At 42.2% G+C, this 15,735-nt stretch overlaps 1 protein-coding gene across 1 annotated transcript in view; it reads right to left on the bottom strand.

Annotated features, from left to right (window-relative positions):
• The window catches only part of MRC1 (mannose receptor C-type 1), an 89,432-nt gene extending 74,090 nt beyond the window's left edge, over positions 1 to 15,342 (bottom strand). Inside the window, exons 1-2 of the mRNA XM_069729515.1 lie at positions 15,137 to 15,342; positions 5,187 to 5,582 (exon numbers count right to left, since the gene is read on the bottom strand). Coding sequence (XP_069585616.1) covers positions 5,187 to 5,582; positions 15,137 to 15,194 — 454 coding nt within the window. The 5' untranslated portion in view covers positions 15,195 to 15,342. The remainder of the gene's footprint in view (positions 1 to 5,186; positions 5,583 to 15,136) is intronic.
• Positions 15,343 to 15,735: the final 393 nt, after the last annotated feature.

Below are 15,735 nucleotides of genomic sequence, written 5' to 3'. Positions count from 1 at the left end.
TAAAAAGGTCCCTTAGTCTGTTTAAGTAGGCTCCACAATCATGTGGAAGACTGCTGACTTGACAGATGTCCAGAAGACAGTCATTGACACACTCCACAAGGAAAGTATATTTTGCATTTCATTTGTAAATCAAGGTCCCAGAGTCTGGAGGATGAGTGGAGAGGCCACAATCCAAACTGCTTTAGGTCTAGTGCGAAGTTTCCACAATTATTGATGGTTTGGGGAGCCATGTCATCTGCTGGTGTAGGTCGACTGTGTTTTAGGGCAGCATGGTGGCGCACTGGTTAGCACAGCAGCGTTGCAGCACTGGAGTCCTGAGTTCAAATTCCACCAAGGACAACATCTGCAAAGACTTTGTATGTTCTCTCCATGTTTGCGTGGGTTTCCTCCGGTTTCCTCCCACATTCCAAAGACATACTGATAGGGAATTTAGATTGTGAGCCCCTTCGGGGACAGCGATGATAATGTGTGCAAACTGTAAAGCGCTGCAGAATATGTTAGTGCTATATAAAGATTATTATTATGAAGATCAAAGTCAGCACAGCAATCTACCAGGAAATCTTAGAGCACTTCATGCTTCCCTCTGCCGACAATCTTTTTGGAGATGGAAATTTCATTCTCCAGCAGGACTTGTCACCTGTCCACACTGCCAAAAGTACCAATACCTGGTTTAATAACAACACTATCACTGGGAAAGATTGGCAGCAAACTCGCCTGACCTTAACCCCATAAGATATTGTAAAGAGGAAGACGTGAGACACCAGACCCCATAATGCAGACGAACTGAATGCTGCTATCAAAGCAACCTGGGCTTCCATAACACCTCAGCAGTGCCACGGGCTGATCGCCTCCATGAAACGCCACATTGATGCAGTAATTGATGCCAAAGGAGCCCCAACCAAGTATTGAGTGCATTTACTGAATACACATTTCAGTAGGCCAACATTTCTGATTTTAAAATCATTTTTTCAAGCTGGTGTTATAAAGTATTCTAATTTTCTGAGATTATGACTTTTGGGATTTCATTAGCTGTAAGCTATAATCATCAACATTAAAGTAAATAAATAGATCACTCTGTTTGTAATGACTCTATATAATATATGAGTTTCACTTTTTGTATTGAAGAACTGAAATAAATTAACTTTTTGATGATATTCTAATTCTGCAAGATGCACCTGTATAATATTTGCATGTAGCAAAACATTGCAACACCAGAGTTGATGTTACTGGTGGTGCCCTGGCACACCAGTCTTATACTGCTGAATCTCCTATATGGAGGAAATTCTAATGGCACCCTGAGGGTACATCTAGATGTAGCATAGATCTTACTATTATACTTGTTCATTTTTTGAAAATGTTACAGTGGATTTCGTATATATTTTATTATTTGTATTTTAAAGGGTAAGTGCTCTTCTCACTTGCCCTGTTGCAGTGGCAAGCGGGGTAATAGAGTTGGGGTTGATGTCAGCTTTGCAATGTCAGCTGACATCAAGCCCAGGGGTTAGTAATGGAAGGCGTCTATAAGACACCCCATTGCTAACCCCATAGTAAGATTTAAATAAAAACACAGCAAGAATAAAATCCTTTATTTGGCATAAACACTCCCTACACTCTTTGTCCCATTTATTACAGCATAAATTAAAAATAAAAATACACTGTATTCCTCACCTGTCCGACAATAATCCTTTTGTCCCACAATATAATCCATCTCTGCTTCATCTGGATGCCAGACTGAGCAGTGGTATGATGTGACCATTCAGCCTGACATCCAGGAGATACATCAGAGAGCAAGTTCAGTGACCTGCACTGATATTATTAAGGTTACCTTACCACAGGTCAACTGAAGCTGCAGTTATCATGGGCAGCTCATTGTGAACTGCCCGATGAACTGCATTTTCTCACAGTGCTAGCGGTGATGTCATGTAAGTTACAGAAGTTCATCTGCTGGTTCACACTGAACTCTGAACTGAGAACAGCTGTCAGTGACCAGCGGTAACCTCTATTACGTTACCACTCGTAGCTGAAGCTTTGCCTCAAGCTCAGCTCAGTGTATCCTGGTTTCATGGCTGAGCACTCACATCATGCCTCTGCTCAGTCATGCAATCCAGGTGTTGCAGAAATTAACTTCTTTGTTGGACAGGTGAGGAATGTGTTTATTATTTTCCTTTTTATAGTAGTAAATGGGAAAATGAGGTTGGGGTGTATTTATTTCAATTAAAGGACTTTATTCTTGCTGTGTCTTTTTTACAATATGACTATGGGGTTAGTAATTGGGGTGTCTTATAGATGCCTTTCCATTACTAACCCCTGTGCTTGATGTCAACTGACAATACAAAGCTGACATCAACCCCAACGCTAAAACCGCACTTGCCACTACACCAGGGCAAGTGGGAAGATCGAGGCTAAATGCCAGATTTGGCGCATCTTATGGATGCAACTATTTCTAGGGCAGTTGAGGGCTGATGTTGGTAGTCCGGGAGGGGGAACAATATCCCTGGCCCTTTCCCAGGCTATTAATATCAACCCACAGCTGACTGTTTAGCCTTTGCTGGTTGGAATTTATAGGGGGATCCTACATTATTTTCTTCTGGGGTCCCCCGAAAACTATCCAGTAAAGTCTAAGCAAACAGCTGTGACCTGTTATTAATAGCCTGGGAACCTTTTGGGATATTGTCCCTTTTCCCAGATTAGTAACATCAGCCCCCAGCAATGGGCTTTCCCTCTGCTGGTTATCAAAATTATGCAAGAGCCACCACAATTATTTTAAATAATTTTTTTATTTTACACACGATATATACAGTGGATGCTGAACACATCTCCCTTCATTATTGCCTGGATGCGCTGATCTCATGGAGACCAGGCCACAATGATCAGAGCTGTCCTCAGCAGCTGGCACTTGCAAACAGCACAAATTGTACGGCTTTTTCCCACGCGCCAGTTCATGTCACACTGATGACACACAGATGTCATCCGTGCATCATCAGTGTTCACATGTGCGGCACGCATTTTGTCCATGGTGCACATAAAAAACTGACATGTCTGTGGGTTTTGCACACAGATACACAGTCCATGTGAAAAATCTGACATATGCGCACTACCAATGAATACAATGGGTGTGTGTGTGTGTCCGTTATTTGTTTTCCTTAAAAAACTAACCACATACGGACCTAGAATTCAGATGTGTGAAAGGGGGCGTGAGACACCGCTGAAACCGCTGAGTTTTCCCACGAGAATCTGCTTCAGGAAAATATGAGAATGAGGCCTGACATGCACATATACACACATTTAGTAAAAAATATAGATGGGAGTGCTTCTTTGAAGAGAACGTGTCAGCACAACTTTGTAATGCAAAGTAAAGACATGGCTGTAATGGTGCTATAATACAGATTACATTGATATCTTTGGTGAGGAAATGCACTTATTTGTTTTTTTTAATTAGCATTTGAAGTTTTCTGCTAATCAGATTTTGGTGCACAGGGGCCGGACTGTACACTGGTATTCTCCTCCCTGTCTCTGATTCCCCCACCCCTCTGCCTGACTCCGGTCTGTGATTAGCTGCTGAGATTTCAAACAGAGGAGGTAGGTCATTCTCATTCACAGACCGGAGGCAGACGGAGGGACCAGGGAATCACAGACATGGAGGAGAAGACCAGTGTACAATCCAGCCCTTGTGCACCAAAATCTAATTAGCAGAAAACTTCATGTTAGGGTTGGGGCGGATTGCACTAAATAAATTTAATAAGGAAGTGCAATTGCAACCCGGGGTCCACAGTGCAGAGATGTAAACCTGCAGCTAATGTGAACAATGGCGGAGAACGCAGCGAGCGATTGCTAGCTCGCACTGAGTTCATGTCACTCAGTGAACAGCACGCAAAGTTCTGTCACTCGCACACAGTAGCAAAACAGATGCTCTGCAATAGAGCTGTGTCACTCGCACTCAGTAACAAAGCAGATGCTCTGCAATAGAGCTGTGTCACTCGCACTCAGTTTCAAGGAACATATGACGCTAGACACAATCCCTGTTAATCTCACAGGGAATCGAAGCCCACTAACGGGGCAAGTAGCAAACAGTGGTCAAACAGTCAGCAACAGCACTCAACCAACTCCTCTCCGGAATTCTAATGGATAGACACCAGCGCTAAATCCACACAAAGAAATTCCTCTCCAGAGGTGCCGGAATTATAACGGCTTACTGCCAACCCTGAGCACATGCTGACAAAGATCACACTATTGCAATGTCTCATTCTCACATGAAAATAGGTTGATATTAGCACACAGGCGTGTACCTCTGAGAGGCTGCCGTCACACTAGAAAGTATTTGGTCAGTATTTTACATCAGTATTTGTAAGCCACAACCAGGAGTGGGTGATAAATGCAGAAGTGGTGCATATGTTTCTATTATACTTTTCCTCTAATTGTTCCACTCCTGGTTTTGGCTTACAAATACTGATGTAAAATACTGAACAAATACTGCTAGTGTGATGGCAGCCAGAGCCTTTTATACGTAAAGCTCAAGTCCAGTCAGAGAGGACCTTGCCCGTGGACCAATCGGGAGCTGCCACATCACCAGAGAAGCTGATGACCGACCACCAATGAGATATTGCCACATCACGAGCATGCTCAGCAGGGAGATTTCTGGACTTAGTCTCCTGAGCATTCGCTCGTCACTGCCTACCGCTGGTTACCATAGGCTTGGCTGAAGAGCCAGGAGAAACCAGACGAATAGCACGAACCTGAGCAAGACACAGGGACTGAGGTCTATGCTCAGCACCCGCAGCGGCCAAAGCTGGATGGGAGACTTCCTATGCAGGCAAGGCTTATGATCTACCCTGTGCAGCGGGAGAATCCTGGCACCTAACACTTCAAATGCTAATTAAAGAAGAACAACAAACTGGATTTTTTCCCCAAAGGTATCAATTGAATCTGTATTACAGCACCATCACAGCGATGTCTTTAAATTAGACTCGTCTGGGAGCAGTTTATCTCCTGGAGAGCAAAAGGATTTGACATTGTAAATAAAACAAATTGTATAATTCTTGCTCCTGAAATAGTTTTGCAAAAGTTGAAGATCTAATATTGAAAATATTGTAAGTAATTTGGACATGTTGGAATATTTACGACTAGTCCTAACATAAGTACCGTAAGCTATGGTACACCAATAAAAACCAGAGAGATGTGCTCCTTACCTTCATAAGCCCTAATACATAAATCATCTGGTGTTGAGTAGATTTTCCACCTGCTCCAGAGTCCTACGCCTTTGTAGAGTAAGACTTCTTCTTTTTTGTTCCCATAGTTCAGGTGAAGATTAGATCCCAAAATTCCAAACAATGTTTCATTTTTACAATCCCATTTTTGGAGGTCGCTGTTGCCATCACATGTATATAGCGTCACCGCTGAGAATTCTACTATAGATGATACCGCCAGACATTGAGATGTCCCTACATTTATGAGCTGGTTTTTAGAAATCCATCGAAACTTCTGGGTATTTGAGTTTTCGTTACACTGATTGGCTACAATAAAGGAATTTTTAGCTTCTAGACATTTCTTGTGGTTTTCATTGTAGATTAAAAATGTGTCCGATTCTGAAAAATAAGATTTTTTAATCAATTAATTAGAAAACTATAATAGTTTAATATATTACGAGGGAAACAAATAAAGAAGAATTAGATTAATTATCTTGATACACAGAGAGCAGCGTTTCTACCAACGCAGCATTTTATTTTTCCCAACGATCACCATGAACTCTTCATGCAACAGTTTCTACGACATAAATGATTGTTCAGCCAGACTAAGTAAATTAGCAACAGTCTTTGGCAATCATTCACTTCCAGATACCGTGTAATCAGATGAACTGGAAAGTCTTGTTAATATTGGAAAATAAAATGTCCAAAGAAATGAGAATTTGGTGGGACTACGCAACCCTAAAAACCTATATGGACAAAGAGATGATACTAAGAGGGTTGCGTATTAAAAAATTGCTACGACTATTTATAACGAGGAATTCCAAATAGAATGGAGCACAATCCTCAGCCAATGTTCTCCGAAACTGATGCAACTAATTATTAAATATGAAGAGGGTGAATTCAATTAAGAAAAGGAAGAAATTAAAGATTTAGAAAAGTCATTGGAGCAACATACACATTCGAAAGATTTTAAAACCTTGAATGGTAAATTAAAATCTAACCTTGCAAAATTAGAGAAAAACATTATGGACATAAAAAAAGAAGAAATTTACAAGGGACTCAGAAGATTACACTGCCAATCAGGTCTATGACTGGAATAAAAAAAAACGTTTTCAATCCTTAAAAAAAGACAAAATAAACGCATTATAAGGAATAACAAGGTTACCTTCAGCCACACAGATTATGTGTCAGATACCTCATTTGCAGCGACTACAGAAGATTTCTCAGATCCTTCCTTGGGATCCACAGTGAACCACAACCAATGTTACAAAAAAAGGAATGATCCTAATAATTCCACAAATAATTTTTGTTTCCTATGGCAAAAGTTCAGTTTTCTGTCCTACCCCTACATATAAGTTGACAGGAAATGTCCTGAAAACCAGTTTAGTTTCGATTAGTCCAAATCGGTTGAAATATTTAATTTGGACCAAATCGATTCGGTAGAAGTAGGCTATGTTCACTCATTATTTTGCTGCTTTTTTATGCAAATTAAAAGCTGCTTTTTACAGTATCAGCAAAACCCATAAGGTGTGAGAAATGTCAGGCACACACTTGTTTGTATTTTCTCTAAATGAATTCGAGTTTTGTAGCATATCAATTTTTGCAGCATTTTTGTAGTGTTTTATTCACCCATAGAAAGCAATGAAAAAGTGAAAAAAAAAAATGCTGCGAAAAAACACTATTGAGTTTTTTTGCAGCGATTTTTTTCCATTGCTTTCTATGGGTGAAAAAAAATGTTGCAAGAATAGACATGCTGCAGATCTAAAAAATAATGCAGTTCTCAAATTTTGCAGCATTTTTCACAGCATTTTGTAAGCTTATAAATGAATGAGCCAAAGATTCAAATATCTTCTTGTAACATCTTCTGAATGTTGTGTTCTCACCTCATTCATTTACAATCTTGCCTGGAGAAGCGGACTCTGTACTCCAAAAGCTTACAAATATAATATTTATAACAAACCGGAAAAAATATAATTCCCTGAACACTTAGGATTTTTTAGCATAAAATTTTCGCCATAGTTTCTTTGTTTGAATACCATGATAAAAAGTTTTGAAACTAAGTCATCCACTGTATGGAAAGGTTCAAAAAATCATTCAGAGTTTCATCCACAAAGGTGGGACATTTTTTTTCTCATTTGTCATCCATGTACAATCCGTTTTTTTCTTTACTCGGCAGCTATAAATCATTTACAGGACTATTTACAGTTTTACAACTCATCCGAAAAAAAATTGGATGTTTTACTGAGTCAGTATTTTTTTCACTCACCCATAGACTTAAATGGGTGAGTCTCATCCAGTTTAGGGAGAAATCTGGCGCATGCTGCGATTTTTTTCTTGCGCAGATTCATTCAGCGAAAAAAAATCGCTCATCTGCACTGACACATTGAATTACACTGGCCTGCTTTTTTCATGGTCAGCACTTGGACCGAAAATACAGTCGTGTGAATGAACTGTTATGGCTGGCAATCAGGCAACACAGCGTGCAGTAATCAGCGCACATACAGAGATCTGGCAATAACCCAAAACAATAGGACGAGCTCTGAGACGTGGAATCTCTGTAGACTGCAGTACCTGATCTATCCTCACACAACTGGAAGCAGCAGTGGATTGCGCCTATCCACTACCTATGCAACTCGGCACTGCCTGAGGAGCTGACTAGCCTGAAGATAGAAATACAAGCCTGACTTACCTCAGAGAAATACCCCAAAGGAATAGGCAGCCCCCACATATAATGACTGTTAGCAAGATGAAAAGACAAACGTAGGAATGAAATAGATTCAGCAAAGTGAGGCCCGATATTCTAGACAGAGCGAGGATAGCAAAGAGAACTATGCAGTCTACAAAAAACCCTAAAACGAAAACCACGCAAAGGGGCAAAAAGACCCACCGTGCCGAACTAACAGCACGGCGGTGCACCCCTTTGCTTCTCAGAGCTTCCAGCAAAAGATAATAACAAGCTGGACAGAAAAAACAGAAAACAAACTAGAAGCACTTATCTAGCAGAGCAGCAGGCCCAAGGAAAGATGCAGTAGCTCAGATCCAACACTGGAACATTGACAAGGAGCAAGGAAGACAGACTCAGGTGGAGCTAAATAGCAAGGCAGCCAACGAGCTCACCAAAACACCTGAGGGAGGAAGCCCAGAGACTGCAATACCACTTGTGACCACAGAAGTGAACTCAGCCACAGAATTCACAACAGTACCCCCCCCTTGAGGAGGGGTCACCGAACCCTCACCAGAACCCCCAGGCCGACCAGGATGAGCCACATGAAAGGCACGAACAAGATCTGGGGCATGGACATCAGAGGCAAAAACCCAGGAATTATCTTCCTGAGCATAACCCTTCCATTTGACCAGATACTGGAGTTTCCGTCTAGAGACACGAGAATCCAAAATCTTCTCCACAATATACTCCAATTCCCCCTCCACCAAAACAGGGGCAGGAGGCTCCACAGATGGAACCATAGGTGCCACGTATCTCCTCAACAACGACCTATGGAATACATTATGTATGGAAAAGGAGTCTGGGAGGGTCAGACGAAAAGACACCGGATTGAGAATCTCAGAAATCCTATACGGACCAATAAAACGAGGTTTAAATTTAGGAGAGGAAACCTTCATAGGTATATGACGAGAAGATAACCAAACCAGATCCCCAACACGAAGTCGGGGTCCCACACGGCGTCTGCGATTAGCGAAAAGCTGAGCCTTCTCCTGGGACAAGGTCAAATTGTCCACTACCTGAGTCCAGATCTGCTGCAACCTGTCCACCACATTATCCACACCAGGACAGTCCGAAGACTCAACCTGTCCTGAAGAGAAACGAGGATGGAACCCAGAATTGCAGAAAAATGGAGAGACCAAGGTAGCCGAGCTGGCCCGATTATTAAGGGCGAACTCAGCCAACGGCAAAAATGACACCCAATCATCCTGGTCAGCGGAAACAAAACATCTCAGATATGTTTCCAAGGTCTGATTGGTTCGTTCGGTCTGGCCATTAGTCTGAGGATGGAAGGCCGAGGAAAAAGATAGGTCAATGCCCATCCTACCACAAAAGGCTCGCCAGAACCTCGAGACAAACTGGGAACCTCTGTCAGAAACAATATTCTCAGGAATGCCATGTAAACGAACCACATGCTGGAAGAACAAAGGCACCAAATCAGAGGAGGGAGGCAATTTAACCAAGGGCACCAGATGGACCATTTTAGAAAAGCGATCACACACCACCCAAATGACAGACATCTTTTGAGAAACGGGAAGGTCAGAAATGAAATCCATCGAAATATGTGTCCAAGGCCTCTTCGGGACCGGCAAGGGCAAAAGCAACCCACTGGCACGTGAACAGCAGGGCTTAGCCCTAGCACAAATTCCACAGGACTGCACAAAAGCACGCACATCCCGTGACAGAGATGGCCACCAGAAGGATCTAGCAACCAACTCCCTGGTACCAAAGATTCCTGGATGACCGGCCAGCACCGAACAATGAAGTTCAGAGATAACTTTACTAGTCCACCTATCAGGGACGAACAGTTTCTCGGCCGGACAACGATCAGGTTTATTAGCCTGAAATTTCTGCAACACTCTCCGCAAATCAGGGGAGATGGCAGACACAATGACTCCTTCCTTGAGGATACTCGCCGGCTCAGATAACCCCGGAGAGTCGGGCACAAAACTCCTAGACAGAGCATCCGCCTTCACATTTTTAGAGCCCGGAAGGTATGAAATCACAAAATCAAAACGAGCAAAAAACAACGACCAACGGGCCTGTCTAGGATTCAAGCGCTTGGCAGACTCAAGATAAGTAAGGTTCTTATGATCAGTCAAAACCACCACGCGATGCTTAGCACCCTCAAGCCAATGACGCCACTCCTCGAATGCCCACTTCATGGCCAGCAACTCTCGGTTGCCCACATCATAATTACGCTCAGCAGCAGAAAATTTCCTGGAAAAGAAAGCACATGGTTTGAACACTGAGCAACCAGAACCTCTCTGTGACAAAACCGCCCCTGCACCAATCTCAGAAGCATCAACCTCGACCTGGAACGGAAGAGAAACATCAGGTTGACACAACACAGGGGCACAGCAAAAACGACGCTTCAACTCCTGAAAAGCTTCCACGGCAGCAGAAGACCAATTAACCAAATCAGCACCCTTCTTGGTCAAATCGGTCAATGGTCTGGCAATGCTAGAAAAATTACAGATGAAGCGACGATAAAAATTAGCAAAGCCCAGGAATTTCTGCAAACTTTTTAGAGATGTCGGCTGAGTCCAATCCTGGATGGCCTGAACCTTAACCGGATCCATCTCGATAGTAGAAGGGGAAAAGATGAACCCCAAAAATGAAACTTTCTGCACACCGAAGAGACACTTTGATCCCTTCACGAACAAGGAATTAGCACGCAGTACCTGGAAAACCATTCTGACTTGCTTCACATGAGACTCCCAATCATCTGAGAAGATCAAAATGTCATCCAAGTAAACAATCAAGAATTTATCCAGATACTCACGGAAAATGTCATGCATAAAAGACTGAAAAACAGATGGAGCATTGGCAAGTCCGAACGGCATCACCAGATACTCAAAATGACCCTCGGGCGTATTAAATGCCGTTTTCCATTCATCTCCCTGCCTGATTCTCACCAGATTATACGCACCACGAAGATCAATCTTAGTAAACCAACTAGCCCCCTTAATCCGAGCAAACAAGTCAGAAATCAATGGCAAGGGATACTGAAACTTAACAGTGATCTTATTAAGAAGGCGGTAATCAATACACGGTCTTAGCGAACCATCCTTCTTGGCTACAAAAAAGAACCCTGCTCCCAATGGTGACGACGATGGGCGAATATGTCCCTTCTCCAGGGACTCCTTCACATAACTGCGCATAGCGGTGTGTTCAGGTACGGACAAATTAAATAAACGACCCTTAGGGAATTTACTACCAGGAATCAAATCGATAGCACAATCACAATTCCTATGCGGAGGAAGGGCATCAGACTTGGACTCTTCAAATACATCCTGAAAGTCCGACAAGAACTCTGGGATGTCAGAAGGAATGGATGACGAAATAGACAAAAATGGAACATCACCATGTACTCCCTGACAACCCCAGCTGGTTACCGACATAGAGTTCCAATCCAATACTGGATTATGGGTTTGTAGCCATGGCAACCCCAACACGACCACATCATGCAAATTATGCAGTACCAAAAAGCGAATAACTTCCTGATGTGCAGGAGCCATGCACATGGTCAGCTGGGCCCAGTACTGAGGCTTATTCTTGGCCAGAGGTGTAGCATCAATTCCTCTCAACGGAATAGGACACCGCAAAGGCTCCAAGAAAAATCCACAACGTTTAGCATAATCCAAATCCATCAGATTCAGGGCAGCGCCTGAATCCACAAACGCCATGACAGAATATGATGACAAAGAGCACATTAAGGTAATGGACAAAAGGAATTTGGACTGTACAGTACCAATAACGGCAGAGCTATCGAACCGCCTAGTGCGTTTAGGACAATTAGAAATAGCATGAGTAGAATCACCACAATAGAAACACAGTCTGTTCAGACGTCTGTGTTCGTGCCGTTCTACTTTAGTCATAGTCCTGTCGCACTGCATAGGCTCAGGTTTACTCTCAGACAATACCGCCAGATGGTGCACAGATTTACGCTCACGCAAGCGACAACCGATCTGAATGGCCAAGGACATAGACTCATTCAAACCAGCAGGCATAGGAAATCCCACCATTACATCCTTAAGAGCTTCAGAGAGACCCTTTCTGAACAAAGCCGCTAGTGCAGATTCATTCCACAGAGTGAGTACTGACCATTTTCTAAATTTCTGACAATATACTTCTACATCATCCTGACCCTGGCATAAAGCCAGCAGATTTTTCTCAGCTTGATCCACTGAATTAGGCTCATCGTAAAGCAATCCCAGCGCCTGGAAAAATGCATCAACATTACTCAATGCAGAATCTCCTGGTGCAAGAGAAAACGCCCAGTCCTGTGGGTCGCCGCGCAAAAAAGAAATAATAATCAAAACCTGTTGAATAGGATTACCAGAAGAATGAGGTTTCAAGGCCAAAAATAGCTTACAATTATTTCTGAAGCTCAGGAACTTAGTTCTGTCACCAAAAAACAAATCAGGAATCGGAATTCTTGGTTCTAGCATCGATTTCTGATCAATAGTATCTTGAATCTTTTGTACATTTACAACGAGATTATCCATTGAGGAGCACAGAGCCTGAATATCCATGTCCACAGCTGTGTCCTGAAGCACTCTAATGTCTAGGGGAAAAAAAAGACTGAAGACAGAGCTAAGAAAAAAAAATGATGTCAGGATTTCTTTTTTCCCTCTATTGGAAATCATTGAATGGCTCCTTGTACTGTTATGGCTGGCAATCAGGCAACACAGCGTGCAGTAATCAGCGCACATACAGAGATCTGGCAATAACCCAAAACAATAGGACGAGCTCTGAGACGTGGAATCTCTGTAGACTGCAGTACCTGATCTATCCTCACACAACTGGAAGCAGCAGTGGATTGCGCCTATCCACTACCTATGCAACTCGGCACTGCCTGAGGAGCTGACTAGCCTGAAGATAGAAATACAAGCCTGACTTACCTCAGAGAAATACCCCAAAGGAATAGGCAGCCCCCACATATAATGACTGTTAGCAAGATGAAAAGACAAACGTAGGAATGAAATAGATTCAGCAAAGTGAGGCCCGATATTCTAGACAGAGCGAGGATAGCAAAGAGAACTATGCAGTCTACAAAAAACCCTAAAACGAAAACCACGCAAAGGGGCAAAAAGACCCACCGTGCCGAACTAACAGCACGGCGGTGCACCCCTTTGCTTCTCAGAGCTTCCAGCAAAAGATAATAACAAGCTGGACAGAAAAAACAGAAAACAAACTAGAAGCACTTATCTAGCAGAGCAGCAGGCCCAAGGAAAGATGCAGTAGCTCAGATCCAACACTGGAACATTGACAAGGAGCAAGGAAGACAGACTCAGGTGGAGCTAAATAGCAAGGCAGCCAACGAGCTCACCAAAACACCTGAGGGAGGAAGCCCAGAGACTGCAATACCACTTGTGACCACAGAAGTGAACTCAGCCACAGAATTCACAACAATGAACCTTCTAACTAGGCTACATGCAGGTCACATAATTTATGGATCTAGGCTTAAGGCCCAAAAATAGCTAAAATATAATCCCATATTTTATAAATGGCAGTATACAGAATTGTGAGTAAGAGCACATGGCATGATAGGAGATTTGAAACTTCTAAACAGATGAAGTATTCTCAACTGGGCAAGTTATCGCTTATCCATATGATAAGTTAACCTGCTGATCACTGATGGCCTGACTACTGGGAATCCCACTGATCCTGAAAATGGGACTCCGAAATGCCCTTTGTTGGTCATGGGATGGCTGGAGATAACCAAGTACAGTTGGCAGTCCCATAGACAATGAATTTGGTAGTGACACACTTGCTCAGCCACAACTCTGTTCCATCAAGGCATTACTTGGGATCCATCTTTAGACCTGAGCCTCTCAGAACTTAATTAGAGTTCAATACATTTAAACGATTTGCTGGAGAAATTTCTACAATTTCTTCAGCTCGATGAGGCTTGCCAAAATCCAAGACCGGGCAAGTGAAATTGCACTGTTGTTTTTAGAACTCCCGTAGAAGTGAATGGAGAGAGACACAAATGTGTGGCCACCATAACAGTCACAGGGACCACGGCACCAGTCATAGACCAGGGATTTGAGGTCCTGGAGATAGTTGTGGGTGTCAAAGAAGAGACCGGCCTCTTTCAAATATTTTCAGCCTATTCTTTGGATACGCTATAAATGTCTGTGATGAGATAGCTAACTAAATGGGCCACACAAGTGACCCCTCTGTAATTTTTTAGCCTTAATCAAATCTCATGACTTTTATTATGAACCTTATAGAGTCAAAGATTAGATTAAGATTAACAGGTGCGATACATTCTTTTAATGTTTAATTATTTATACCATAGTAAAAAAAAAAAAGCAAGTTACTCTAAAGAAGTGTCCCGTTTATGGACCTGTCCAAAAGTGAAAGGGTTATTCCTTAGATAGAAAAGATTAATGTACAACTTACTGATCATGGGGGTTTGACAGCTGAAACCCCATCAATTTTGAGAATTGGATTCCCCAAATCGGCAAATCTGTCTCTACAAAGCCTTGTCTTAAATGGATCGCAGTTGAGCATGCTCAGCCTTGACTCCATTCATTGTCGATGAGACTGTCAGAAAAAGCTAAATATAGCTTCTGTCCCACAGACAATGAATGGAAAGTATGTTGAGCATGCGGATCTCAGCTCCATTGAAGGCAGGGTTTTTTTAGAGCTCCATTCTTGGAGTTCCAGAGTCCCATTATTGACAGTTTGATCCCAGAAATTAGCAAGTTATCCTTTAGCCTGTGGATAGGAGATAACTTATGTTTATGACAACATTTCGGTAGCATTCAAATACCAAAACAGGATCCCAGCTGCTCTTTAATATAAAAGATAGTCCTGTGTAGAACTGCATAATAAAGGTGAGAAGTGAAGGACATTGCTTTCATTTACAAGGATAATGGCCTTTGATAAAGTTTTGATCCTACTTCCAAGTTCTGTTCTAAAAGATGTAACCTGAAGGTCCTCGTTCCCAACGTAAAACCAGTAACAGGTCCTTCAACTGTCATTTCCTCATGCCCCAGGTCCAACTGAAAACTACGCACCCCTAGTTATTGTTTGTGTAGCTGTTATCTGTTCTTATTGTTCTCCATCAGTTCCTATCATGGTACATAAGCATCTGCAAGGCACAAGACGTCTGATCCCACTTTTGGAAAACGTAGCTAGGACAGTATACGATATAATATCTCTAACAACAACTATAACTCAGTACGGCAGGTAAAACAATTAGAAATCAACTCACCCATCTGATGGGATGGCCAAATTAGGTATAGAAATATGAGTAGTATTGAGGCAGTCATGGTAAATATCTCACTATTTGTTCCAGTCCTTGATTTGGAAATAATACGTTGTAGAAGTTCAAACTAAACGAGCTTGAGCAGGAAAACCTTCCCTACACTTTAGGAAGAAGACTGCGACATCCAGGGAAAGTTGTAGCCTCTAAATGATAAAGAAATATCCTGTCACATGGAGCTTTAAAGCAAACAGGAACTCCCCGTCCTAACTTTGCTTCCATAAGCTAAATTTGTAATGATGACCACGACTTCACGTAAGAGGTTAGTTCCTAGACAATAGTGACACCTTCCTTTGGATGAGATTATCTTGTGATTTCTTGGAAGTTATTTTTTTTATTTCTCTTGTGAAACAGTTTATTGGAAAAATAATGAACGCAAGTTAGCATAAGTTAATTTCTGGAAATATCGATAGTATTTGTCACCTTCAAAGGAATGCATTTAGAATACAAAAAAGTCCTGACTGCGTTCTTTAATTGTCAGTGTAACCAGTGAGTTTTTGAAACAGAAGATAGTTCAAGAAAACATTGGAGGAGTTTTTCCTGGAGTA

Source organism: Ranitomeya imitator, chromosome 6 (assembly GCF_032444005.1).
Source record: "Ranitomeya imitator isolate aRanImi1 chromosome 6, aRanImi1.pri, whole genome shotgun sequence".
Classification (NCBI taxonomy): domain Eukaryota; kingdom Metazoa; phylum Chordata; class Amphibia; order Anura; family Dendrobatidae; genus Ranitomeya; species Ranitomeya imitator.
The sequence above is the reverse complement of the archived record's forward strand: the minus strand, read 5'-3'. Positions and strand labels throughout refer to the sequence as shown.